General features: G+C 45.9%; 1 protein-coding gene across 3 annotated transcripts in view; it reads left to right on the top strand.

The window, feature by feature from the left end:
* Positions 1-507: 507 nt before the first annotated feature.
* EGFL6 (EGF like domain multiple 6) overlaps positions 508-25340 on the top strand; it is a 71500-nt gene continuing 46667 nt past the window's right edge. Inside the window, exons 1-4 of one of the 3 annotated variants that reach the window (XM_045010404.1) lie at positions 509-789; positions 9088-9197; positions 15571-15663; positions 18920-19039. In XM_045010404.1, coding sequence (XP_044866339.1) covers positions 710-789; positions 9088-9197; positions 15571-15663; positions 18920-19039 — 403 coding nt within the window. In that variant the 5' untranslated portion in view covers positions 509-709. Of the gene's footprint in view, positions 790-9087; positions 9198-15570; positions 15664-18919; positions 19040-25340 lie in introns of all 3 variants that reach the window. The other 2 variants (XM_045010386.1, XM_045010395.1) reach the window with 2 other exon arrangements.

Here is a 25340-nt window from a genome sequence, read left to right as displayed (position 1 = left end):
ATCCCCGTTTGCAGAAAGCCAGCACAAAGGGCGTGGGAAAGTTTATGGGAATTTGTACTGGCCATCGCTAACAACCCATGACTAACCACTTCTGTAAGCGGGGGTTTGTCAGGGTCACCCTTGTTTTACCCCCTGGATCAGGTGCCAGCAGCCTCCACTTCACAGGCGAAGCTGCATTAAACAAGCCTGCCTTTCTCTTCCTTCCCCTCCTCTCGGGATCGTTATCTGCAAGCAAGATTCTGGGTAACGCGGAATTTCTTTTCTCTCTCTGCGGTGGGTTGGGGCGGGGAGGGTTAATTATTGGGTTGGCTGGGGCCAGCCTGGGCCCACCTTTCCCCGCATCCCACGCTCAGCGGTCACTGTTTGTCACTTGCTTTGAAGCGGCAGCAGCGTGCAAAGCCCAGCGTGTGTGTTGCTGTAGGCGGCACCCCCCCCCCCCAGGGTGGAAGCGAGTGACCCGCCCCCAGCCTACCCGGACTAGCAGGGTTTGGTGAGGGGGGGGGGCGGTGTGGATGTCCCCGCTGGCGGAGCCCCCCGCAATCCTCCTCTGCTCCCCCGCCCGCCGCCGGGGCTTGCTGTCCCTGGCTGCTGCTGCTAAACCTCGCCCCGGAGCCCCGAGCCGGCACTGGAGGGGGAGGCAAATCACACCCACCAAGGCAGCAGCACAGCGCTCGCTCTCCCTCCCGCCGCTTCTCCGTGCAGCTCGGACATGGGGCCGATCGCCTGCTGCAGCGCTTTGCTAGCCACCCTGCTGCCCTTGGTTAGCCGCGGGTTTGCTGACAGCGCCAGGTTAGTAGAACAGGCCCGGCCCGGGGCACTGCTCTCCCCTGCACTGCACGGGGGCCAGGCAGGGGAGGGTGACATTGCGGGGTGCTCGGTCTGTCTGTCTGTCTGTCTCTCCCAGCGAAGGAGCGCTCAGACCCCAGGCGAGAGCTGGGCGAGCTCTCTGCAGTGACTAGCGCCGGAGCCGTGCGAGCCACCCATCCCTGCGCCGAGTGTCAGCCCTTTGTTTCTGCTGGCCAGCGATCAGGGAACCGGCGCGGGGCAGATGTGTGGGTTAGTCTCCGCTGGTTGCTGAACGCTTCCTGGGACATATTTCACCCTGTGTGGGTTGTCCCGTCCGCCAGCTGTTTGCTCTGGCTGTCTCTTCGACGGTTCGCTGTCGCGGATGTGTGATTGGTCACCCCAGGGTTTCTGATCTGATGGGTGAGTGAATCTCTTAAAATTAAGAGGAGGGAAATCGGAGATACCAAGGTGGCGATAGAAACACTTTCCCTATGAACATTTGCCCAGACACCTGTTCACCTCTCCTGGTGAGACTGTTTTGCTTTCTGCAACCATTCGTGAAAACAAGAAATGATCTTGTTCTAATGATCACAGAAAACCAATACAAAGGGCTAGTGATTTTTTTATTAAATTAATATTTGCTATTTTTTCTTCAGTATTTTCCCAGTTCTACTCAAATGTATGTTAAATTAAGTTTTTCCCCTATTCCTCTACATGATGATCCAATTTAACAACATCTATGTTGGGGATGGATTATATAATGTGTGTGTATTGCTGTGTGTGTGTTAATGCATGTACATAGGTACATATATTTGTAATGTACCAATCTCATGATACCTAGGTATCATATATAGATTATTATGTGAATTGCAATTAGAGAGAGACCCAAGCTGAACGTTTCAGAATCAGATTCCTAAAACTGCAAAGTTTTGGAGCATTTGGATCTAGAGTTTTTGGTTGATCCATTATAAAGATAGTGAGGGCAGGGGGTGCCAGTTAGCAATTTGCAGCTTCATGGGTAGCCAGACCTGGAGTTTTATTTCAAGTCTATCACTAACTTTAATGGGTATTATTCAATTCAGGTTTGAACACCTGCTTTTGCTTTTTCCTTCTTTAACTGGTTTCTTATCAGTGGCTGTTGCAGCAGCTTATTCTGGAGGACAATGATCCTCTTGAACTTTGATTGGGTGCAAGCAGCTGTTTGTGGTGATCAGCTTTTCCTGTTGATGCTGTTTCTGCCTAAGCAGAGAGATTCTTGTATGATACTTTGACTGACAAGTATTTAATAGACTTTCCATAGGCATCTATATCTTCATGTGTTTTCCCCCAGAGCTTTGGCTGAATCAAACCCTCAAGCATTTTCCAGTAAGTAGGTGCAGATAGATGTGCAGCATGTTAAATTAAGAACTGCTTGTTAGTACAGCTCTGATTTTATAAAGCTCAGTAGAGCTAAGTTCACCAGACAGCAAGTGTGAAAAATCGGGATGAGAGTGAGGGCGAATAGGCACCTATATAAGACAAAGCCCCAAATATCAGGACTGTCCCTATAAAATTAGGACATCTGGTCACCCTAAAGTATAACGCTACTGAAGAGACAGTTATTAAGACTTTCCCTCTATTTTACAGACTATAGACTAAACTTTCCCTGGAGTAATTCCACTGAAGTCAATGGGGTTACACTGGGAATGGCTCTGGCTCTAATTTAAAAAACTCAGGGAGCTATAGATGAATACAAAGAAGGTAAGCAAAATATAGAAGGCTATAAATTGTCCTCTTAAATTTGCTAGTAGAAATAGACACTCTTAATAACCATATATTAAAATTCTTAAACATTTGTATCCCACAAGGAGAACAATCGAGGTAAGGTCCAGCATACAATTTTGAGAGGGAATTAAAGTTATTCAGTATCAGACAAACTTTTCCAGGGCTTCACATTCAGAGTTAAGCAAGAAGCCATAAAGACCACAATAAAATAGTAACTATTAAAAAGGAGCATTCATAGCAATTAGAGATGACATTTTCAAGATGTTTAGCCTTAGGGTCATGAACTGGTATGTTTCTTCTCAGCAAGTGGAAGTGTGCAGTTCCAGCATGTTCAGAGCTGTCAAATGCTCAGTTTTTCAGGAACTGCTCAGGGACTCAAGTTTATGAACTCCAGATCTACTCATATAGAAAACACATTTTGCACTTCAAGCAGGGCATCATCCGTAACAAGTATTATGATCATGTTAGTTATTTCTTGAGGTTTTATGCATTAGTGTTTCAAGCTTTTTCACAGGCCTGAAATTGCAGAATGAAAGCATTTCAACAGAAAATGTTTTTGATTTTTTAGCTGAACCTGTGATGTGTTGTATTAAAACCTCAATTATATAACATTAAATCAGGACATTTGAAGACTGATGCTTGCTCCATGTCCAATGCATAGGTATGACAAGACTGATTGGTGGTGGTGGTTCCCAGTGGGTTTTGGCCAAGATCAGAGTTGCATCTTGTTCTAATAAAAACAGACTTTAAACATCTGGATGGAAGGGTTAAACAGCCTGTTAACTAGATTTTGTAGAGGATACTAAATTAAAGGGACTCAAATACCAAGTGTCCTATAGAGTTTTTAGAAATATGGACAGGAAATAGCAAAATTAGAATCAGCTTTGAAAAACTGAAGTTAATACTAATCAGTCACTGAAAAGGCAGAGTCCTGGAAAGAAGTGATAACAAAAAGAAACATACAGGTCGTAAATTGTTAAGAAACAAGCTTTCAGAGAGCTAAGACAGACGAGAAGAAAAGATCGATAAGATTTTTGTAGTGTGGTCAGAGGCATCATATTGTGGAGCAGATGAAAATGGTTCTTTTCTTTAAAGTTCAGCTTATTCCACCTATTAGGGATGAAATACTGGTAAAACTCCCATTGATTTAATTGGGGCCAGGATTTCACCTAGGCCCTAGTCCTGCAGTACTAACTCAGGAAAAAACTCCCATTGATTTAGACGGGAATGTTGTCAGCAAAAGAACAGTAGGATCAATCCATTCGAATACTGTGTTCAGTTCTTAGTCTTTCATTACCAGAAATATATATTTGAATTGGAAACAGTTCAGAGAATAGTGACAAAATGGCAACATGCTGAAAAGAATGGCTAGACATTAGGGAGAGAATTAAAAGAACTAGATTTGTATAATGTGATTAGAGGCATGAAAACAGTCTACAGTTATTTAAAGGGTAACCAAAACCCAGGGCTGGAGTTGTGCCTTAGAGGCAGAACCATGCTGTAAAGAGGGTTTTTTGGGGGGAGAGAGGGGCAGGGAGGAGGAGGAAGGGCATGATGGAAACCTTAGGCAAATTCTTGCTGACTCAGCCAGAATTCCTCCTGGGGTTCTGAAGGAGCTCTCACTGAAGCTTCATCATGTTTCATAACCAGAGTTGGCTAGGGCAAAGTTGGGAATATCATAGATTAGGGTTGAAAGAGACCTCAGGAGGTCATCCAGTTCAACCCCTTGCTCAAAGCAGGACCAACCCCAACTAAATCAAATGATAACAGAAGATAAATGACAGGGATTTTTGCAGTTTTGTTTGTTTTTCAGGAGAGGTCATAATTCAATGTAAAACAAATACGCTTCAAATGACACAGTGCTTAAATGTATGTATACAGCACATACAGGGCCGGCTCCAGACCCCAGCGCACCAAGCGCGCGCGTGGGGCGGCATTTTCCCGGTAGGGCAGCAGGTGGCTCTGGCGGACCTTCCGCAGTCATGCCTGCGGGAGGTCCACGGGAGCCGCAGGACCAGCGGACCTCCCGCAGGCATGACTGCGGACGGTTCGCTGGTCCCGCGGCTTGGGTGGAACTCCCGCAGGCATGACTGCGGATGCTCCACCGGAGCCGCGGGACCAGCGAACCCTCCGTAGTCATGCCTGCGGGAATCCGCTGGTCCCACGGCTCCGGTGCACCTCCCGCAGGCATAACTGCTTGGGGCGGCCAAATTCCTAGAGCCGCCCCTGAGCACATACCATAAAGCATACCTATTATTTATGGGTGTATGTGTCACAAATTAGCAACGTAGTCTGGGGTAAGAAGAGAGCCAACTTTTTTTTTCCCCTCTCATATCATCTTTAACACTGATTGGGTCACTTCCTCAGTTACTCCTGGAGGAATTCCGCACCAAAAAATTAAAATTCTGCATACAATATTTTAAAATTCTGCACATTTTATTTGTCAAAACAACAATATAATCACATCAGGTTCAATTATTTTGGTAATTTATTTTAAAATACTTGTCAGCAACTATGTCTGTAACAATACAGACAACAAAAAAGATCCAGGAAATATTTTTTTTGTCAAATAGATTCCTTGCTAGTCATATTAATGCAGAATTCTGAGTAATACATCTAAACTACGATACAGAAACTTATTTCCCGCACCCCTCTGAAGCAGTGCAAAGGCTTGGCTGAGTCGGGGTAATGGAGGAGCTGAGGGAAAGGGAAGGAATTTCCGGGAAGAAGCCTGGGTGTGAACTTGGAGGGTTGTTGGATATGGGCAGGAGAAGTATGGAACAGGGTTTTTGGTTTGGGGGTTGGTTTTTTTTTTGAAAGGGAGGGATTGTTAGAGATCCTCCACCATGCAGACCCTGGCTGTCCCCTAGCCTCTTTCATTCATTCAGGCACATTTTCCCCTGTCCCCATGTGTCCCTGCACCCCCCCTTCCTATCCCAAAGTGGCCTACACCCCTACTCAGCCATCCCACCTCTCACCAACCCCATGTGACCCTGCACCCCCACTCCAATTCAGCCTCTGCCCCAGTCTGTGACACACACCCCCAGGCAGCCCCATGTGTCCCATGCTGTCCACACACCCCAATATCTCATGCCTCATGGGCAGGGCACTGTGAGGAAGGCAGCTTCTCTTCCCTGTGCACAGTTGGGGCTGGCCTGGGAGCAACTGCCCTGTTCTGCCACCGCAGTGGCCCTGGTGAGCAAAAGGCATAACTGCAGCAACTTTCCTGCAGAATGTTTTGGGTTTTTTTGGGAGGGGGGGGAATAATTCTGCCCCAGCACATGAATTCTACAGGTGTGCAGTGGTGCAGAACTCCCCCAGGACTACGCAGTGCACTGTGCTACCTATAGATTCAGTTTTTTTGTTAAAGAAAGGGAAAGGCAAAGCTTTTTTGAATAAAAATTAAACAGCCCTGTGATGGGCCTGGTGCCCCAGCGCCCCCTTGTGGCAGGGGCGGGCTGGGGGCCTAGCGCTGCACCACTCACTTGTCCTTTGGTCTGCCCCTGGTAGCCGGCGTATTACGGCCTAGCGGCCGGAGTCCATAAACACCCCCTGCGGGGTGGGGTAGCGCGGCCTAGCGGCCGGAGTCCGCAAGCGCCCTCTTCGGGCGGGGTAGCGCGGCCTAGCGGCCGGAGTCCGCAAGCGCCCTCTTCGGGGCGGGTTAGCGCGGCCTAGCGGCCGGAGTCCGCAAGCGCCCTCTTCGGGGCGGGGTAGCGCGGCCTAGCGGCCGGAGTCCACAAGCGCCCCCTTCGGGGCGGGGTAGCGCGGCCTAGCGGCCGGAGTCCACAAGCGCCCCCTTCGGGGCGGGGTAGCGCGGCCTAGCGGCCGGAGTCCACAAGCGCCCCCTTCGGGGCGGGGTAGCGCGGCCTAGCGGCCGGAGTCCACAAGCGCCCCCTTCGGGGCGGGGTAGCGCGGCCTAGCGGCCGGAGTCCACAAGCGCCCCCTTCGGGGCGGGGTAGCGCGGCCTAGCGGCCGGAGTCCACAAGCGCCCCCTTCGGGGCGGGGTAGCGCGGCCTAGCAGCCTGAGTCCATAAACACCCCCTGCGGGGTGGGGTAGCACGAGGTGGGGTAGGGGGACTCGGGCCCTCCCTCTCCACCGAGCCCCGACCCAGGGCCCTGTTTGTGGCAAGTTCTCCTTGCCGCCCGCTCGGTGGGGATCCGTCCGCAACACGCCGAGCGGTACTGCAGCTTTAAGGCTGTCAGTCACTACAATGCCCCTGGGTCACTTCCTACCCTGTCTAGCCGGACGCTTGCGTTGTGGGAGCGGCTCCCCCGTAGGTCTGTCACTGCCGGTGTCCCTCCCCGGGGGCTCCGGGTCGGCCCCTGCTCGGCTGGCGCCCCGGTCTGAGCTCCTGGGCTCTCCCTCTGCAGGAGCTGACGGTCTGTGTCCTTCTCCCCCGGTGACCAGCCCAGACTGAGCAGACCTGCAGGCTTTTGTACTGGTCTGCCAGTTGGAGCATGCCCAGCAGAACTTCCTGGGCGTGGCCTCCTCTGCTAGTAAAGAAGGGTTAACCCCTGCTGTACCAGTGCGGGGCTGTCCTGCCCCGTCACACGCCCCAAATTCAGAGGCTAGGAATAATGAGCTGATTATTGGAATGACATCAGAAACTTTAACATGCATTTGTAAAGTTAATGGTGTCAGCCAGCCACAGGTGGCACTGTAATACTGACAGACCCCGGTCGTCGGTGGGCGGGATCAAACCTGGGATCTCTGAAGCTTAGTGCATGAGCCTCTACAGCATGAGCTAAAAGCTACATGGCCCTTAGAAATTAATGAGTCTGCTACAGCATTAGCTAAGTGGTCTCAGTGGCACTAGAGAGGACAGAACACCACACGCAGGTGGTGTGTGGGTTACAGTATCATCTACAGCCATTGTGGTAGCAGGCTTCAATGAAACTTGACATGACCTTCCAAGAACTAAGGATCAGCAAGACATTTCTTTGATCTTGCCTTTTCTAACAAACATATAGCAACAGGTATATTTATATTTTAAGACACACCCTACCAGACAAAGACACTTCACTGCACATGCTTCTTCCTTTGGGGAGAGGAATGAGAGAACAAACACTACGTGAGAGATGAGTCACGTGCGTTAATGCAGGGCTGCCCGGGGGTGGGGGGGGGGAGGGGCAAGTGGGGCATTTCCCCCACAAGAGTTTTTCAGGGACTCTAGAGCGGGGTCCTTCACTCACTCTGAGGACCCCAGAAAACTCTCGTGGTGCCTGGCCCCCGGAGCTTCTTCCACTCCCGGTCTTTGGCGGCGGGAACGGAAGGACCCCCCCGCCACCAAATTGCCACCGAAGACCCCAGGCCCCCTGAATCCTCTGGGCAGCCCTGCGTTAATGCACTGCTGCAAGACGCTCAGATACTATAGTGCTGAGCATGTTATAAAAACCTCTATCAAATAGACTTTACAGGGCTCCATCAGACCCCTAAGTCTTTGCCGCAGGGTAAGATGCAACACTTTGTTTAGGCTCGCCAATAACTATGAGTTCTTGGATTCCTTCTGATGACCTGTCTCCTGGCTGGCCTGCCTCTGGTGATAGTTCCATTTCAGAAGGCAGTTTTGCTGAAGGAAATCTCATTCCCTATCTTTTTCTCTTAATTTATGTGAATGGTTCCTGTGGGGATGACTGCCTTAGAAATCTGTAATGAGTATTGTAACTCCATAGTTTTGGTCTAATAAAAGTTTTTTATATTACAACTCAATACAGGGTGACAGGCATTAATGACACTATCATCAGGAGACAAAGCTATGACGTTAATATGTATCAGAGAAAGTACAAAAATGCATGAGTCTTATTTTCAGTATAGGACTTGTATGTTCCCACAAATTGCCCTGTAAATACCCACACCTTCACCTGGAAATTCCAGCTACTGAACTCTCTCTAATGAGGCAACATTTTCTTTGAAGAAGGACAAATATTTGTAGACTTTGTCAAGGAAGTGTATTAAGGAGGGGCTTGGAGAAGGTGGTGGACGCATGGGATTTCAGGTCAGGGACTGAGTTTCGTGCATAGGTGGCTGAATGGCAGAAGACCTTATGGACAAGAGTTGGAGGAGGAAAAACAGATGGGCTGGGGGGAGGTTAATGGGCAGATGGGGGACCCCAAAAACCATCACTACATAGTAACCACCTCAGGATTTATGCAGCACTGATTTTCCATAAGTATTGTAATTTGGTCATTAGCATTGTAGAATTAGTCACGGTGGCCCACTTCCTCATGTGGTGCAAAATGGAATCACCCCATTGACTCCAGTGAAGCTACACTGACTTGTATGAGCTCAGGATCTGGCCCTATTTTCTACTTTGCAATTTTAATAGAAAAGCTGTAAGTTAGTTACAGTTTGAAAACTCCGAACCACCAACTTAGCATCCCTTCAATGAACCCTACTGACTACTTCAGTGACGCATGTCAGCAACATTAAACTGTGTGGCGGTGGATAAAATTTGATTAAAACGTGCGAAGGAGGCAGTGTGATGGTAGATTAAAATGTGTTCCTCTGCTGCAGCTAATGTTATGCTTTGTGCACAGCTCAAGAGGTCACAGGCAGCTGCTGAGTGTGAACCAGCCTGGGGTTTGTCGCTACGGTTCTAAGCTCGAGTGCTGCTATGGCTGGAGAAAGAACAAAGGGCACTGCGAAGGTAACATTAGCAAATAACTATTGACATCTTCGTGACTGTGTGCTTAGCTTTTAATAAATGTGGCTCCTTATGGGCCCACTAGAAGTTATAGGAAGCAGAACAAGTGAGGAATCAATATACTGTAGGAGCATGAAGAAAATAAGTTTTAGAGAGAATCCCTTTAAAAATGCAGAATTGGATAAACAGAGGCACCCAGTAAAATAGATTCATAACTTTAAGGCCATAAGGGACCATTAGGATTATCTAGCCTGACCTTCTTCATAACAAACCAAAAGATAAGAACTGGATAATGCCTGTACCAAGATAGCCATCGGAAATTATAACAAGATCCAAAAAATAATAAATGCAGACTGTAGTCACTAAAACTATATTTACAGACAGATGCTTTTCATTAAGTAGCAGCCTTTATCTTCAGATTCTCTGGGAAGCAATAGTTTTCACCCATTTAAAAAGAGAATAAAATTCAAGCAACAAGTTCATCTGACTAGAACTTATGTTGCCAGCCAGTATTCTGGTCCCTGGGGAGCTGGTTTAATGAAGGATCAATGGCTTTTAAGAGGCTTCCAATCTCATAAGGGCATACAAATGCAAGGGAGAGGGTAATATGAAATCTCTCCCCAGCTTGCACCACGAAAGCTCATGCTGCAAAACGTCTGTTAGTCTACAAGGTGCCACAGGATTATTTGCTGCTTCTACAGCTGTATTTAGGCAAAGCACAATGAACTCATAAAATGTTGGAGCAGCTGGGAAACTGACTCCTCCTAAAGTCCATCTGCTGTGCTGATAAACTTAGCGCTGACTATCTGTCGAAGTTTAATAAAGGTTCAGTGTATAATTGGTAAAAATCAGTAGACTGCTGTCTAAGAGGGAGTGATGCCCCAAAGCCTTTTCTCCTTATAACTGTATTAATATGCTTTTCGGATAGCAATGCTAGTGTGAGTGGTTGTTTTGTTTTGTTTTGTTTGTTCTTTTTAAGAAAACTTGAGCAAAGGGATGCCTTAATAATTTTGCATTGTTTGTATAACTCTAGTTCTGGTGCTAAAGAATACATAGAGGTAAATATGGCATTATGCAAAAGTAATTTGGATGAGCAAATGCAGCTAGTCACTTTTTTCACCCAAAAGCATTCACATGACCTCCTATTGGTGTCCAGTTTTCACAAGTTCTTGAAATTCTTCACCTGGCAGATTTCTGGTTTGAGTCAACCAGGATGTAAATCTAAACTGTAAATAAAGATGCAGTAGCTCCTCGCGCCAGGTGAGGATTTTTTTTTTTTTAATACTTATTTGATTTCACAGTGTGCAACTTTTCATTCAGGGTTTGTGTCAGTTTAGGTATGGTGAAATTCTTCATTATTTGAAGTACGAGGTGATTTTAATAAATGTTTAACAAATTTTTAAAGACCTTAATAAAGATACCTAAATTCCATTGTGCTAATTCTGGCAAATTCTAAATTGTGGCTTTCCTATGTGCTTTAACTGGTAATACAGGTACACAAGAGAATTGAGACAAGATCCTATAAACTTTGTGCACATCTCCAGGGCTCCTAGGTGCTATGGTAATGCAAATAACCAACAACAACAACACTCTGATTCTCGATTACTAAATACCATTTTATAAGCTCCTCTAGAAAATAAAATAACAGCTCTGTAGCAGGGTAAGAGACTTGTAAAGCACTGGGGAAATAGGTGTTTCACAACAGACTTGTTTGGTAATTCAGGACTTAACTGATTTGTCACAAAAAGCCACAACCCCCAGACTACTTATAACCACTGTCCTGAGCAACAGTGCTAGTTTAGGCCAAATTTTTCAAACTTGAGTGTCCAAAGTTAGGCATCTAAATCTTATTTAGGCCCTTAAGTAGTTTGGTGCTCAAAACCTCTGGGGAGTAAAAACAAGGTATTTATTTAGGCGTCTAGACAAGAATTTAGGTGCCTAACATTGAACACGCATTTGAAATTTTTGCTCTTTTTGTTAAAGCAATAAAGAGTGAGAGAGATTGGAGAGATCTAGATCTTGAACAGCAAAAACTGACATTCTTACAACCCACTAGCTCATGGATACCAAAAATATCAAGATGGCAGTTTTCCAGTTCTGCAATGTTTAGTGGTGCATTGAATGCACTGAAAATTAAGCCATAATGGTTCATGAAATATTAAAGAGTTAAAGTCCAGGTATATTTTAAAGTATTGGTTCAGTAAGTCTTTTGCATGCTGCGTAGCACTTACTGATGTTCGTAATCACACTGAATTTCTTGCTCATGTGAGCAGGTTTTTTAAAGAAGTGCCAAGCCCTCAGAACAGTTTGGAAGTAGTAGAAAGAAGGGCACCCACCTACTGGCTAATAACATAATGGGTTGTGAATTAAAAAGCTTAAACTCATAAATATGTTCAGGTTTACCAGGTGGAAGAGGTATTGTAATTTATAATCCGCTCTAGTGCGCTTCATGTTTCTTCCGAGCAAAAGATATAAAGCACAACTTAGTAACCACCATGCACAAGCCAGAGGCAAAGTTATAGATGAAGGTGAGGCTAGAATCCAGAGGTGAGCCTAGCAAGTAGGTTGGGGGCACTGAATTAGGCGGGCAATATTTCACCTTGAACAGGACAAAGCAAAGGTTTTTTGGTTTTATTTTTACACTTGCACCCCCACACACTTAGAGAGAGAGCACTTAGAGCAGGGGTAGGCAACCTCTGGCATGCGTGCCGAAGGCGGCACGTGAGCTGATTTTCAGTGGCACTCACACTGCCCGGGTCCTGGCCACCGGTTCCGGGGGCTTGGCATTATAATTTAATTTTAAATGAAGCTTCTTAAACATTTTAAAAAATGTATTTACTTTACATACAACAATAGTTTAGTTATATATTATAGACTTCTAGAATGAGACCTTCTAAAAAGTTAACATGTATTACTGGCACGCAAAACCTTAAATTAGAGTGAATAAATGAAGCCTCAGCACACCACTTCTGAAAGGTTGCCGACCCCTGACAGAGTATGGACTAGATATGTTCCTGAGTCTCTGATGCCCACTTCCACGCCCCTCCCCCCGCCCCACACACACTCCTACCTAGGAACTTCTACGAAGTTCCTAGGCAGGAGTTAGAGCTATTTGGCCTGACCTTTCTCAGAGTGAGTCAACCTTGTGTGGAAGACCTTGCTGATGGAAGGAGTAATTATAAATTCCCCCCTGCCAGTAAATCTAGCCAAATTGTTTGGTATTCTTTTAAAAGAAAAACGTAACCCTCAGCTTGGGATGGGACATACATTACTAAATAGTAATTTAGAATCCAGGCCTAGATTTTTGCTCTTTGCATACCAGGATGCACAAGTGTATTTGAAGCTGTCTTGACATCATTAGTTTCTCCAGTATGTTCATACTATATGGGAAGACTTTAAATACTGTGTGTACTTTACCATTAGATGTTAAACATCTTACTACTGTTTACAGAAAGATATTGTGCTACATGGGCATTGTGCCAGACAGTCACTGCAATTCTCGGGTGGCATGTCAGACCCCGTAATTAGAAAGTGTTCAGACACATCAGGAAAATTACATAGAGATTGAACTGGCACATAATCTGATTTATTTCCAAGGGAACTGCATGGGGTCTCAATCAATTGGCAGAGAGTCTGACTCTGCTTATCTACAGTAACCTGAAGCTGCTCTAGAATGGCTTAGAAAAGATGACAATTCAGCAGTATTCTAGAGAGAGAAAGCCTCTCTGGAGACATTCATAAGTGGAACTCCAGAGTGGGTAGAAAAAGGAAAGAAGAGGCATGGACAAAGGACAGTGAGGGGGAATTCAGAGGAAAAGGGAGAAAAGCTCAGACCTTACATTACAACTGAATCTTGGGTTTTAAAATGCTCAATATATCTCTAATACAGCACTTATGAACACTCATGATAATGAACGAATATAGATGAGTTTGAGACTTTTGAGAGATGCACATTTTAGTTCCAAATTTCTAAGCCTTATATATTGCCATTCACCTGTTCCCCCACAGCAAGTAAACTCTTCGAATGGATGAGCAGAAACATGTACTCAGAGGTGAAAGTAACTTAAAGGACTTGCCGGTATTCCAGAGTCCTGCGGATGGGGAGGGGCCTCTATCGGAAGAGGCATGGCCTCTATCGGAGGAGGTGGGGCCTTTAAATCCTGATTTAAAATCCCCGGGATTTAAAGGGCTCAGGGATTCAGCTGAAGCTAGGGGCTGGGCCCTTTAAATCACCCCCAGAGCTCCCAGCTGCAGAGGCAGCTGGGAGCTCTGGGGTTTGGGCAGGGGTGAAAGTAATTTACATTTCTTACCCATATGGTCCAATCGCAAGCAACCCACCTCTCCTACGTACTTCCTGGATCCCTCCCGTTGCATGACATAGATAGAGAAAATAAAGCTACTATTACTACTACCAGTACTGTCTGTAATAAAACTTTACTATTGGAATAAGCCTGAAAAAGTGAAAACTCATTGTCACATTTTTCTCCATGTCTTCCCTCCTCCTCCAGCCAGGCTGCTGACACTAGGCAGGGGCAGCTGTAGACATTTTGCCACCCCAAGCACGGCGGCATGCCGTGGGGGGCGCTCTGCTGGTCACCGGTCCCACGGCTCTGGTGGACCTCCCGCAGGCGTGCCTGCGGAGGGTCCGCTGGTCCCTGCGGGAGGTCCACCAGAGCTCTGCCTGCCGCCCTCCAGGCGACCGGCAGAGCGCCCCCCACGGCATGCCACCCCAAGCACGCGCTTGGCGTGCTGGAGTCTGGAGCCACCCCTGACACTAGGCTCCGTGCTTTCTCCCTGCCTGGCACTCAGCAGCTGCAGGGGCTTCCCTCTAGCTTGCAGCAGGGAGCAGGGAGACTGGCTGAGGGAGGGAGAAGCCTGCCTCCTGCATAAGAACAGTTTAAACTCAGCTGTTCCCTGCGCGGTTCAGTAACATTTCAAAGAGGATCTGCAAGCAGTTTGGACATCACAACCACGATCCTCTGCTGGGGAGGGAATGGGATAGATTTGAACTTGGAAATGGTTCCTGATTTTGATTGTGTTTTTTGTGTATAAGAGATTCCCCACGTCCGGGGGGCAGAAAAGAACTGCCCCTGCCATGGTCACACACATCCTTCCCCCCCCCCAACAACAACAACAACAACAACAACAGAGAGTGAAATTAACAAGGATGCCAGAAACGGCTTCTAACCCTGGGGGCTGAACTGCGCAGGGAACAGCTGAGTTTAAACTGTTCTTATGCAGGCAGCAGCAGCAGGCATCTCAGCCAGTGTCCCTACTGCAAGCTAGAGCCTAGAGGAGAACCCCTGCTGAGGGGAGATAGTGGGGAGAAATGCAGAGCCTCGTCTGCAGCCTGGCTGGAGGAGGGGGAGGGAGGAGACAAGAAACCAATGTGACAGTGAGTTTTCCCCTTCCACCTGCTTTTATTAGCTCTGGATTTAAGCTGTGCAGCCAAATGCTTGTATTTGTTGTGTATATTAGTATTGGAGAGATCCCCTCATCCCCGGGGGCAGACAAGGACTGCCCCTGCCATGGTCAAACACACCCTCCCCACTCCCCCCAGCTACTGTGAGTGAAATTAACAAGGATGCCAGAAACCGCTCCTAACCCTGGGGACTGAACCACTCAGGGAACAGCCGAGTTTAAACTATTCTTATGCAGGGAACAGGCTTCTCCCCCCCACCCTCAACCAGTCTCCTTTTCTTACCAGTCCTCCATACCGGCCCGTACCAGCTTACTTTCACCTCTGCATGTATTGTGATCTAGCAGAACCCTGGCAGCTGCCTTAGACTGCAGCTCTATTCTTCCAGTGGCTCTACTCTCTCCTACAGTCAAACTCCATTGTGCAGAGGGACAGGGAAGGTGCTAAAGAAGAAACTGATGCAGCCTCTTACTGATGCAGCCTCGTTTTTGGCAGGGGGAAAGAAAGTGAGGGGATTGTTCTGGAGGGGATGAAGGAAGAAAGCTATGAAATTCCTTTCAGTGCATCCAGCACTTTGTAGGCCAATGGCAGCACCATCTCCCCTTCCTTTCCCTTCAGCCCCAAAACCCTGCCAGCACCAACCCTATTCTGCCCGCAACGCTACTCTCTTCTGCTCAACATCAGTGCCAAATTCCTTCTTTTCCCTCCCATACTCATGCTTAGCAAGCATCTTCCTCCTGCTCCCCACTCAACAAAAATTTACCAGTGTGGACAGAGCAAGCTATCTGTGTTGCCTTGAGTTTTGTCCTGTTCAATTAAAATGTCCTCTGGGTATCGTGGAGTGATTCAGATGAAATACTTTGACAACTTTAGTTCACACTAGGTTCTCTTGTAATGCAGAAATGTCTCTACCTTCCAGCAACAACACCTTTAATTTCTCTCTGTTTTGCCCTCCAGCCACCTGTGAACATGGGTGCAAGTATGGCGAGTGCATGGGGCCAAACAATTGCAAATGTTTTCCTGGATTTACAGGGAAAACCTGCAGTCAAGGTTTGTACACATTATAGTTCTTCTCCAAAAAAAGAGACTTTGATCATTGACAGTCTGTCTCCTTGTCTTCATCTCCCTATGGAAAAGTTGTGGGGGTGGGAATCTCAGTAATTTGTTTGCAGCTACAAATTTAACTGACTTTGGAATTCTGAATTGTCATGAATGATTAAAGGATAAATATGGAAACTAAGACAGGTAGGTAGTCTTAAGGTCTAACACTTACCTGTTCCCTCAACAAGCATCTTTCTTCTAGATACTGTACTTGTCTATCTATAGTACTTACATGGCCCCCATCGCTATAGTATCTGAGTCCCGCACAATCTTTCATGTATTTTTACTGACGGTACTCCTGTAAGACAGGGCAGTGCCATTAGCTCCATTGTACAGACGGGGAACTGAGGCACAGAGCAGCTAAATGACTTGCCCAAAGTATGTCAAGACAGCTGTGGCAGAGCAAGGAACTGAACCTAGGGGTTTCCCAGGTCCTAGGCTAGTGCCCAAGCCATTGAACCATACTTCTTCTTCAGTATCTTTACAGTATATAAAATCCACTTAAAGTGCAAGTGTTCAGCATTCTGACCCCCTCCTGTACATTTCCTTTCTTCTGCTCAGGCAGCCAGGATTTGGGGTGTATGTTGTTGGCTGTCCTATATTTTTGCTCACTCAGAATACCCCACCCACACAGCCCAAACCCTGGCCCCAACCCCTGCCTGGCACCCTCTCCTGCACCCCAAACCCGCATCCCAAGCCCCACCCCAGAGCCTGCACCCCCAGCCGGAACCCGGTGAAGTGAGTGAGAGTGGGGGAGAGCGAGCAACAGAGAGAGGGGGGAATGGAATGAGCAGGGACAGGGTCTCGGAGAAGGGGCAGGGCAGAGGTGTTCAGTTTTGTGCCATTAAATAGGGTTACCAACTTTCTATAGTACAGTAGTGCCGAAAGGTCTTGATCAAGATCCCATTGTGCTAGGCACAGTGCTTAAGCATAGTAAAAAAAAAATCCGAGTGTTTATAGCCAGAATAGACATGAAAGAAAGGAGGCATTATAAATTTGCATCCCTACTAGTCCAAAAGAGCCCAGGCACATATCAAAAGACATGTTTGAGAGGATTTGGGGACAGGGCTGAGAGCATGTTTCCCACTACAACTAAGGGGTGGAAATGCGCTCTCTAGATGGTAGGCTTGCTGAGTTCCTGTTCAGAATTATTTTCATGCTGTTGAAATTTTATTGTAGTATAGGTTAGGGTACCTAGAGTCTTGTATAGGCATCTTACTATTTAAATAAATTATCTTCCCCATTTTATGGATGGAGAAATGAAATGCAGAGTGATTAGAGACTTCCCCAAAGACACACAAGAACTTGTCATTTAAAAAAACAGGAATTGAAGCCAGAAATCCCACTCTAGTTCCTTGACCACAAGTTTTTCTTCCAAACTGAATTGATGGACAGGTCACAATTTACATGGGCAAATACCCTTTGTTTGTACATGCTAATTTGAGTTTTTGAGAACTCTGAAATTAGGACATCCAAACTTGTACGTTCATAGTTTTGGCTTCATTAGTTTACAGGTAGCCTACTGTTACTTTTTCACAGTATTTTTAGGCTCTGCTTTAAAATGTTAAGCAATCAGATTAAAAGGACACCATCAACTTTGAATATTAACCGTTTGCAAAAAAAATTAAACAGTCCAATTTCTGAGATAACTTCAGAACATTATTTGAAGGGTGCTATTAGAAAAACCCTTCAGAAAAGCCCTTGAATTTTTCTTCTTCCATGTTGACACTATTTATAAGGAATTTTCAGCAAGGGAAAAACTAACTGACTGACTCTAGAGAGGAAATGTGAAACTGACTTTTTACTTATTGCATATAAACGCACTTAAGTCCCATTTTTCATAAGAAGCTATGAATCATTGGAAGGCAATAGGACTTAGGCAGCTAAATCACTTTGGTAACTTTGAAAAAAACGTTTCCATAGTCTAGTTGAACAAACATATTTCTGCTCATCTTTGTTACAGTAATCTTGGGTGTTACATGGATCTGTAGTAGCTACAAAACTTTCAGTTGTAATTTCCAAATTGGTGTCTCTCTAAAATGTATGAAAAACAACGTTTTGAGTAATATGTTTCCTCTTTTTGTTGGAATGGGCTCTGACAAATACTTTTGCAGACATATCACTACCCAGACGGTTTGCTCTTTGTGGCCTGGAGATTTTCCTCTGGCCTGCAGGCCACACTGACACATGAACAGATGCTGAGACAATTAGAAGTGGAATTGAGCCCACACAGCCCTCTGAGATTTTTTTTTTTTAGTGAAATCACATTACTGTATCATTAAACACATAGTGTATGGACTATGTGCAGTGATGTATTTTGTTAATGAACTCTTCAGTATTTGATAAAAAGGTTTCAAAATAGTGAAAGGCAGCAGTTGCCAAACAGTTTATGAAAGTCACAAATGCTGATACTGTTCACGTATAACAGGAGTGTAAGCCTCCACTGTCAGCACTGTATTTCACTCCAGGCAAATTAAATTCAGCTAGGTGATTTCCTTCTCTACGAAAGCTGGTTCCTGGGCAATTAAAAACTAATATTGTTTCTTGCCCTTTTCAGGAGTAGTTAAAAAAAAAAGTGGGTAAACTAACCTAAACTCCATATTCCCCAAATGAGAAGTGGGTTTACCCTCAGCTACACTGATACTTTGATTTTATTGACAGGTTGGGTTTTGAGAATGGTTTTTAGAAGATTGGTAAAGAACTCAGCTGCATGAATTTCCTTTAAAAAAAAAAACAACACACACACACAACATATGATCACCTCTGTCTCCCTTAACGATTCACTCTTGCCACGACATCACAGCTGATGCTTGGCCCATGAAATCTTTTAGTAATCTTTTCCCCATGCTGTGTGACTGACTTGTTTTCACTTTTTTTTGTATGAATGTCAGATGGGAGACTAAGGTCTCTAGCTAGAATAATAAAAACTCTGCTATTAGCAAATATTGTAATTTCAGTTCTCTCTCCCCTTCCAGTCTGCCAGAGGTTGCACTGCAGTCTGTCAGGTGCAGCCGGCCCTCCTTGCTAGTTTTTATAGCACTCACTTAGGCAGATGGTCTGCTGAATTCCTTTCTTGCAAGGGGTTGGCTCATTTTCTATCCCAGGACTTTTACTTTGGGGAATTTTAGGCATGAAGCAACATTATAACCATATATTTAAAACAACAAAAATCCCTGCACTCATTTCATTCAAATTATTTCTGCAGATACAAATGAATGTGGATTGAAACCACGTCCTTGTGAGCATAGATGTATGAACACCCATGGCAGCTACAAGTGCTATTGTCTCAATGGCTACATGCTCATGCCAGATGGCACGTGTGCAAGTAAGTAATGCATATCACAGGACAGGCAGTAATTTAGATACACAGATTATCCAATCAATATCTGATCACAAATGACCCCTGTGTAATGATGGCCGGCAGCTAGTTTATCTGTGACAGGGTCGGTCTCTCGCAGGTTCCTAGTGCCGTCGACACTAAAAGATGTGCTCTCCTGTGGCAGTATTTTTAAAGGGATAGATTAAACTAATCTAGGGTACAGTTGTGTTTTTAGGGGACTGTTAGTCCTTAAAAATAAAAGCATTAGACAGTTCTACAGGGTTAGTTCAAACGTAGGGTAGCTTGCATAGCTTCTGTCCACAATTCTGCTAGTGCACCATATTGGAAAGACAAGGTGGATGAGGTAATATCTTTTATTGGACCAGCTTCTGTTGGTGAGACAGACAAGCTTTTGATTTTACACAGAGCTCTTCTTCAGACCTATGCAAGTGCCAAAGCTTGTCTCTTTCAGAGCAGCAGAAGTTGGTCCAATAAAAGATATTACCTCACTCACCTTGTCTCTCTGATATCCTGGGACCAATATCCTTATTGACTACAGATGAATGAGCCCAGTACAACAAACTATAGATACAAATCTTTGCTCAGAATTCAAACTGAATTTTTAGTAAGGTTCACAGTGTTCAGTAAGCTTCTTAAAACATGAGGAAACAGTGTTCTTCCACTTTGGAATGGCCTTTTTCCACCCCAAAGTGAAAGTACCAATTTAATATCCTAGAAATTACTTTCTAGTGCTCTCTCTAGTTCTGTCTGACACGACCCAAGCCCTGGTATCCACAATACTTCTTTGGAATATATCCCACTATTAAGAAACTTTTCCTAATATTTGGCCTCCATTTTTCCATGCATAATTTTATCCTAATACTCCTTGTTATAGTCCTTTGTAGCACCCTGCATCATCTCTCTTTTCCTGCTTTGTTGTCTGTCTACCAGCCTGTGTCGACAGACGTGCACTAGCTCAACTAGAGCTGGCACACTAAAAATAGCCATGTAGTCAGGAGTAGTGCAGGGGGTGGCTCGGGCTAGCTGCCAGAGCACGCACCCAGCCAGAATTCCTGGTACATTCCCTTGTGGCTCGCCTGAGCCACTGCTGACCCCTGCTACACTGCTATTTTTCATGTGCTAGCTCTGTTTGACCTAGCACATGTCTGTCAATCCAAGATAGGAAACATGCTTCCAACTGCATTGTCGACATACTGTAATGCACTGGCCACCACCCAAGCACTCCCTTGCGGCCAGCAGCCCTCTGCAGTCCCCTGCCCATTTTCCTCTTCTTCAGGGCTCCATGAACAAACTCCACATAGTCACAGCCCTTCTTGGTGTCTGGTTTATTGACAACAATAAAAAAAACCCAAATCAATCTTCCACCCAGCTTTAAGCTAGGCACAGACTTCCTCCTCCCTGAAGCACTAAGCCATTAATAACTTAGTACCTAAACTTAGTGGTCAGAGTTCCATAGAAATTGTTATACTAGATTGGTCCATCTAATTCAGTGTCCTGTCTGAAACAAATCAGTACCAGCTGCTTCATAGAGAGGTAAAAGAAACTCCATAATGGACAATTAGGAAGTAATGGTCTCATTTGGGAAATTTCTTCCTAATCCTGTGTCACTTAGAAGTTAGTTTTATGTACTGAAGTAAAATGACTTGTGGCCTATCCAATTTTTTTTAAATATATCTATCTACTGCACCTGTGAATATTCTCATCCACATAAATGTTGAATACTTTTAGGAATCCACCAAGCACTTTATGTCAATGATATGTATTGCTTATCTTCAGGGACAAAATTCACTTTCCTGAGTGTGGTTTCTTTAAACATGTACAAAGGCATCTAGAAGTAATATGTACAATACTGTATGTACAAGAAATATTTATAGGTACACATATACCTATATACTGCACAGTTGGCTTGTTACACAATGTTGTTGTAAAGAGTTCTGAGTGTGACAGTAAGCAAGCTTTTTTAATTCATACTATTACCCCTTTTAACCCAAGCAGTTAGCCAACATTCAGGGTCTTCCAGGTTGTTTAGATGTTTGATAGAATCAGATATTTCTTTGGTGCAATCCTATTTATTTATAAAGAACGTACCTAAAGTCTTGTTTTACTGATCGCAGTAGGAATCCCAGGAAGAGGTGGTATCTTTACTCACAGTTCCAAGAGCTGTAACTTGATCAACCCCACAGCCCTGGGGCTGGCACATTCCTCACCTCACTCAAGGGTGCAAACAGGCTAGACTCAGGTCCCCTGTGTCTAGTTAAGCTTCCAACTCACCCCTTGAGTAGCCCATCTGTTCTTCTCTCCTTCTCAGCCTAGTTTCTAGAGAGAATGATGGGGCTTTCCCAGCTCTTCATGGGGTGGGTAGGGATGGAACTAAACTAGCTCTTACCCAGCTGGGCTTTGTCTCTAATTAGGCCTGGCCCTCCCAAACAGCCAGGTGCAAGCAGGTGGGTTAATTGGTCTCAGGTCCACATGTTTACCTTTGGCTGGGAGGAAGTTGATGTTGTAGACTCCTGGTTCTGCAGCCAGGTTCTTAGCTGCCTATGTGGCTTCTCCTACCTCTGTAGGTGAGGGCTGTGCCTTAGGTGCTGTCCAGAAAGAGCTGGGTAAAACTACTGAGAGGCAGAGGAGGTGGAGAGAGCAGCATGCTTCTCTGGGGCCCCTGCCGTACTTTGGAGCAGGAGGGTACAGTGGGGACCCTGGAGTGCCTGGTGGTTTAGAGGAGCCCTGTGGGTTCCCTCAAGGGATGCCGTTGTGAGCGAGGTATTTGGGAAGCAGAGGACAGCAGGATACTAACACAGTGACTGCTGGAATTGGAGAATGGCTGGTAAAGCCTGTAGCCAGGAAGCAGCAAGAGCGTGTCTCTAGGGCAGGACCAGTGAGAGAGGATGAGCAGCCAAAGGGAGCTCCAGTAATGGCTGCTAGGGGAGTAGAAGTGAGAGTAGCTCCCGCAGGAGTGCTGGTAGCAGCCAAAGATCTGCAGGCAACCATGGAGGACTATGCACTGGTGACTGCAAGTATCCCAGCAGACATTAGAGTGCTAAGTGAGAACCCTGCTGGCAGAGTATGCACTGGTAGCTGTGGGGACTGCTGCCAGGGAAGGAGCAGCAAGGAAGGTGAGTCACCTGCTGGTGGCTGATGCCTAGAGTGGGCAGCAACAGCTGCAAGTCGGACGCACCCTAGGGAGACGAGTGATGGTCCCATAATGGTGTGGCAGAGACGCTGGTGGCAGTGCCAGAGGGACTGCCAAATGGAGGGCAGTGATATGGAGTCAGGTGGTTGGGGTAACAGAGCCATTGTCCCAAGCACAAGTTGAGGAGGAGTTAGCAAGGGGGCAGGAGCCAGCTGTTCCCAATATGGGGCAGGCAGAACAAGTGGTGTTAGAGGGAAATGGGAGCATAGTCTCCCTACTGGGTTTCTCAGTACGTGTTCCTGAGGCTGGCATTAGGTGCGGAAATTTAGTAATGGGCAAAGGAGAGGATGGTGCAGTTTCACCCTGGAGCATTGCTGGATCTGAAGAGCAAGGGGGGGCTCTAGTGGCCTCTTCTTTGCATGGAGCTGGAGATACCAGCAGAGAGATGGGAGGAGGTGAGGGGGACTGGGGAGTGAGGGGAACTGCATCTCAGGACAGTGCTACTTTGTCTCTCCCCCATCTCCCTCAAGGGAAGAGAGACCGAGAGCTATGGTGAAGTGTGTGGCAGTTACCCTGAGATGACCAAGAGGCAAATCAGATGAGGAAGGAGAGGAAAGGGGACTTGGATGGGCCAGTTGAACTCTGCTGTCTTGAATTGTAGATCAGGAATCCTCAGTGAACTGTGGCTATTGATAGTGAGTGCGGTGGGCCCAGTTGGCACAGCAAAGTCAATGCCCAAACCAGAACCTGGGCAGCAGCAGGAAGAACAGACCCTGTCAGTCGTGCAGCTGTCCTGGAAGGAAAAACCAGAAGCTTCCAGCTTACAGACTGGACTAGTGGTGTTACCCACATACTCGAGGGCACCCACCTTTACCCTTCCTGGGCTCAAGGTGTAACCCTTAATTTAGGCACGGACCCTTTCCCATCCTGGGCTTAGGGTATAAGGCATCCACCCTTACCCAGTTTCTAGGGCTCAGGGTGTAACCTGTGGATTTGCAGTACCTTTTACCAGTGAAAGAGCCTTACACAATAATATCCTTAACCTCTATTTATTAACAATCACCAAAACAGAATGCACACGCTAAGCATACGATGGTCACCACTTCCAATAAGAAAGATGAACTTTTCCTGGTGGTCAGGATCAGGTCATCTGGGGACTCCAGCTTCTGCACAATATAGTTGGCAGGGTGTTGAGGTCTGACAGCTCTGACCTTGGGCCATGTCCTGGAGTTAGTTCCAAAGAACTTCTTTTTGGACCCCAGTTTTATATAGTGAAACTTGAGTCCTGCTTAGCTAGACCTTAACCAAGCATTTTAAACTAAAGTATTACAAAACAGTATTACAATCCTAGCCCATTACAAAACAATTTTTTACCCCATCAGACCCCAACACCTTAGTTGATTTAAATCTTGCAAAATTAGTTCTGCAACAAACAATCAAAGAACCAAACAGAAACCATACAGATAAACAATGGAGAAGTAGGGACCAAAAAGGCAAAACAATAAAGAAGTAGAGATTTTACAATCCTCCTCAAGGATAAGCGATTCCTTGCCAGAGCGAATGCTATCAAAGTTTTCTTTAAACATCTTAAGATCTGTTTCATTGTCTGGTGAGTGGGTGGGTGCTATTAGGACAGGAGTGCCTCCTGAACAGCCTGATATTACATTGCTTTAATGTAATTTAGGTGGAGTGTGAGGATGTGACTTTTTCCTTCTTGGTTCATGCCTGCTGCTCTCCTAATACAGCTGCAGAAAAAGGCCTCAGACCTTATGCAGTGGCTTGCAAACAGCCCTTTGAATCCTGTGCTGCTGCTGTGGGTAGCAATGTGAGGCAAAGACGTAGCCTAGAAAGTGTGGGGCTAGGGATTGATTTAGAAGGTGAGGAGTCATGGGAGGCTGTTTGGGGTGAACAAGTGGGGGCTACAGGATGGAAATAGCAGAGAAATACAGAGTGCAGTTATGGTTCACAGTGGTGAGTCTGGGTCACCCCATGCTGCAGAGGGATGTATTGGTGAACGCACTGATTTGAGGGGTATGCAATTCTCTTCAGTGACTCTGGTAGCAGTGATCAATCTACCTGCATACAGGGAAATCTATTTGGGCTTATGGTCAAATGAGATAATGGAAAGGTTTTGGAGGACATACACAAGGGTGCAGGGTAAGAGGGTCTGGCAGCAGGTGGTGGTGGTTCCCCTGATGAGACCAGGTATTAAGGTCACCATAATGTTCTGTAACCATCTAGTGCCCTATGAGTTGAACATGGACTGGCTAAGTAGACAGATAACTCTTGGGCCCACAAGAGGAGTCCTGAGTTGACAGGGACTTTGGACAGAGGAATACAGATTCATGGTATGCTTGTCCAGGTCTTTTGTACAACCACTCACCCAGCTCTGTCATAGAAGCAGACGAATGGAGGTACGTTAGTTACATGGGGTAGCCCTGAATCTGTCACAAGCTGGGCCACTTAGCAGTTTGTGGGGGTGGGGTGGGGGAAACAGACAGAGGGCCATGTTATGTTTAGGGATATTATCCCCCTACTGCAACACTACTGAGGTGATGACAGTTGGTTGGTTTATTTTGCTGTACTTGATATTTTGCATTTTGATCTTTGGAGTTGGCACTTATTTGTGTCTTTATAATTGGGTAAACTAGGGTGACCAGATGTCCCAATTTTATAGGGACAGTCCTGATATTTGGGGCTTTGTCTTATATAGGCATCTATTACCCCCCTACCCCAGTCCCGATTTTTCACACTTGCTATCTGGTCACCCTAGGGAAACCCATGGGCTGGGTTGGCCTGCTGTTAGTAAGTGCCTGCATGCAGGTGTGTGGCTCAAGTTTTCTTTTTGATGTAAAGTGTATGAAGAGTTTTAACAAAAGAAATAAGGCCTAACCCTTTCATGGTGTGTGTCAGGGATGAGGAGGGAAACACATCACAGCTTCTCTTGCTGTCTCTGACATTTCCTTGTGTGATGTTTCTAGTACTTCTCTCTTGTATACACAGAGCTCCATCAAACAATACCCTGTCCCCATGTATTTATATTCTGCTCTTGTCAAACCTCTCTGCCCCTACTGTTCAGATTCCTGACCAGCCTTGCATGTGGCCTGTGTTTTGGGCATTGACTCGTATTGTTCCAGCTATCATATTCCATAAAGC

Source organism: Mauremys mutica, chromosome 1, assembly GCF_020497125.1.
Source record: "Mauremys mutica isolate MM-2020 ecotype Southern chromosome 1, ASM2049712v1, whole genome shotgun sequence".
Classification (NCBI taxonomy): Eukaryota; Metazoa; Chordata; order Testudines; family Geoemydidae; genus Mauremys; species Mauremys mutica.
This window is presented reverse-complemented; position numbering and strand designations above follow the sequence as displayed.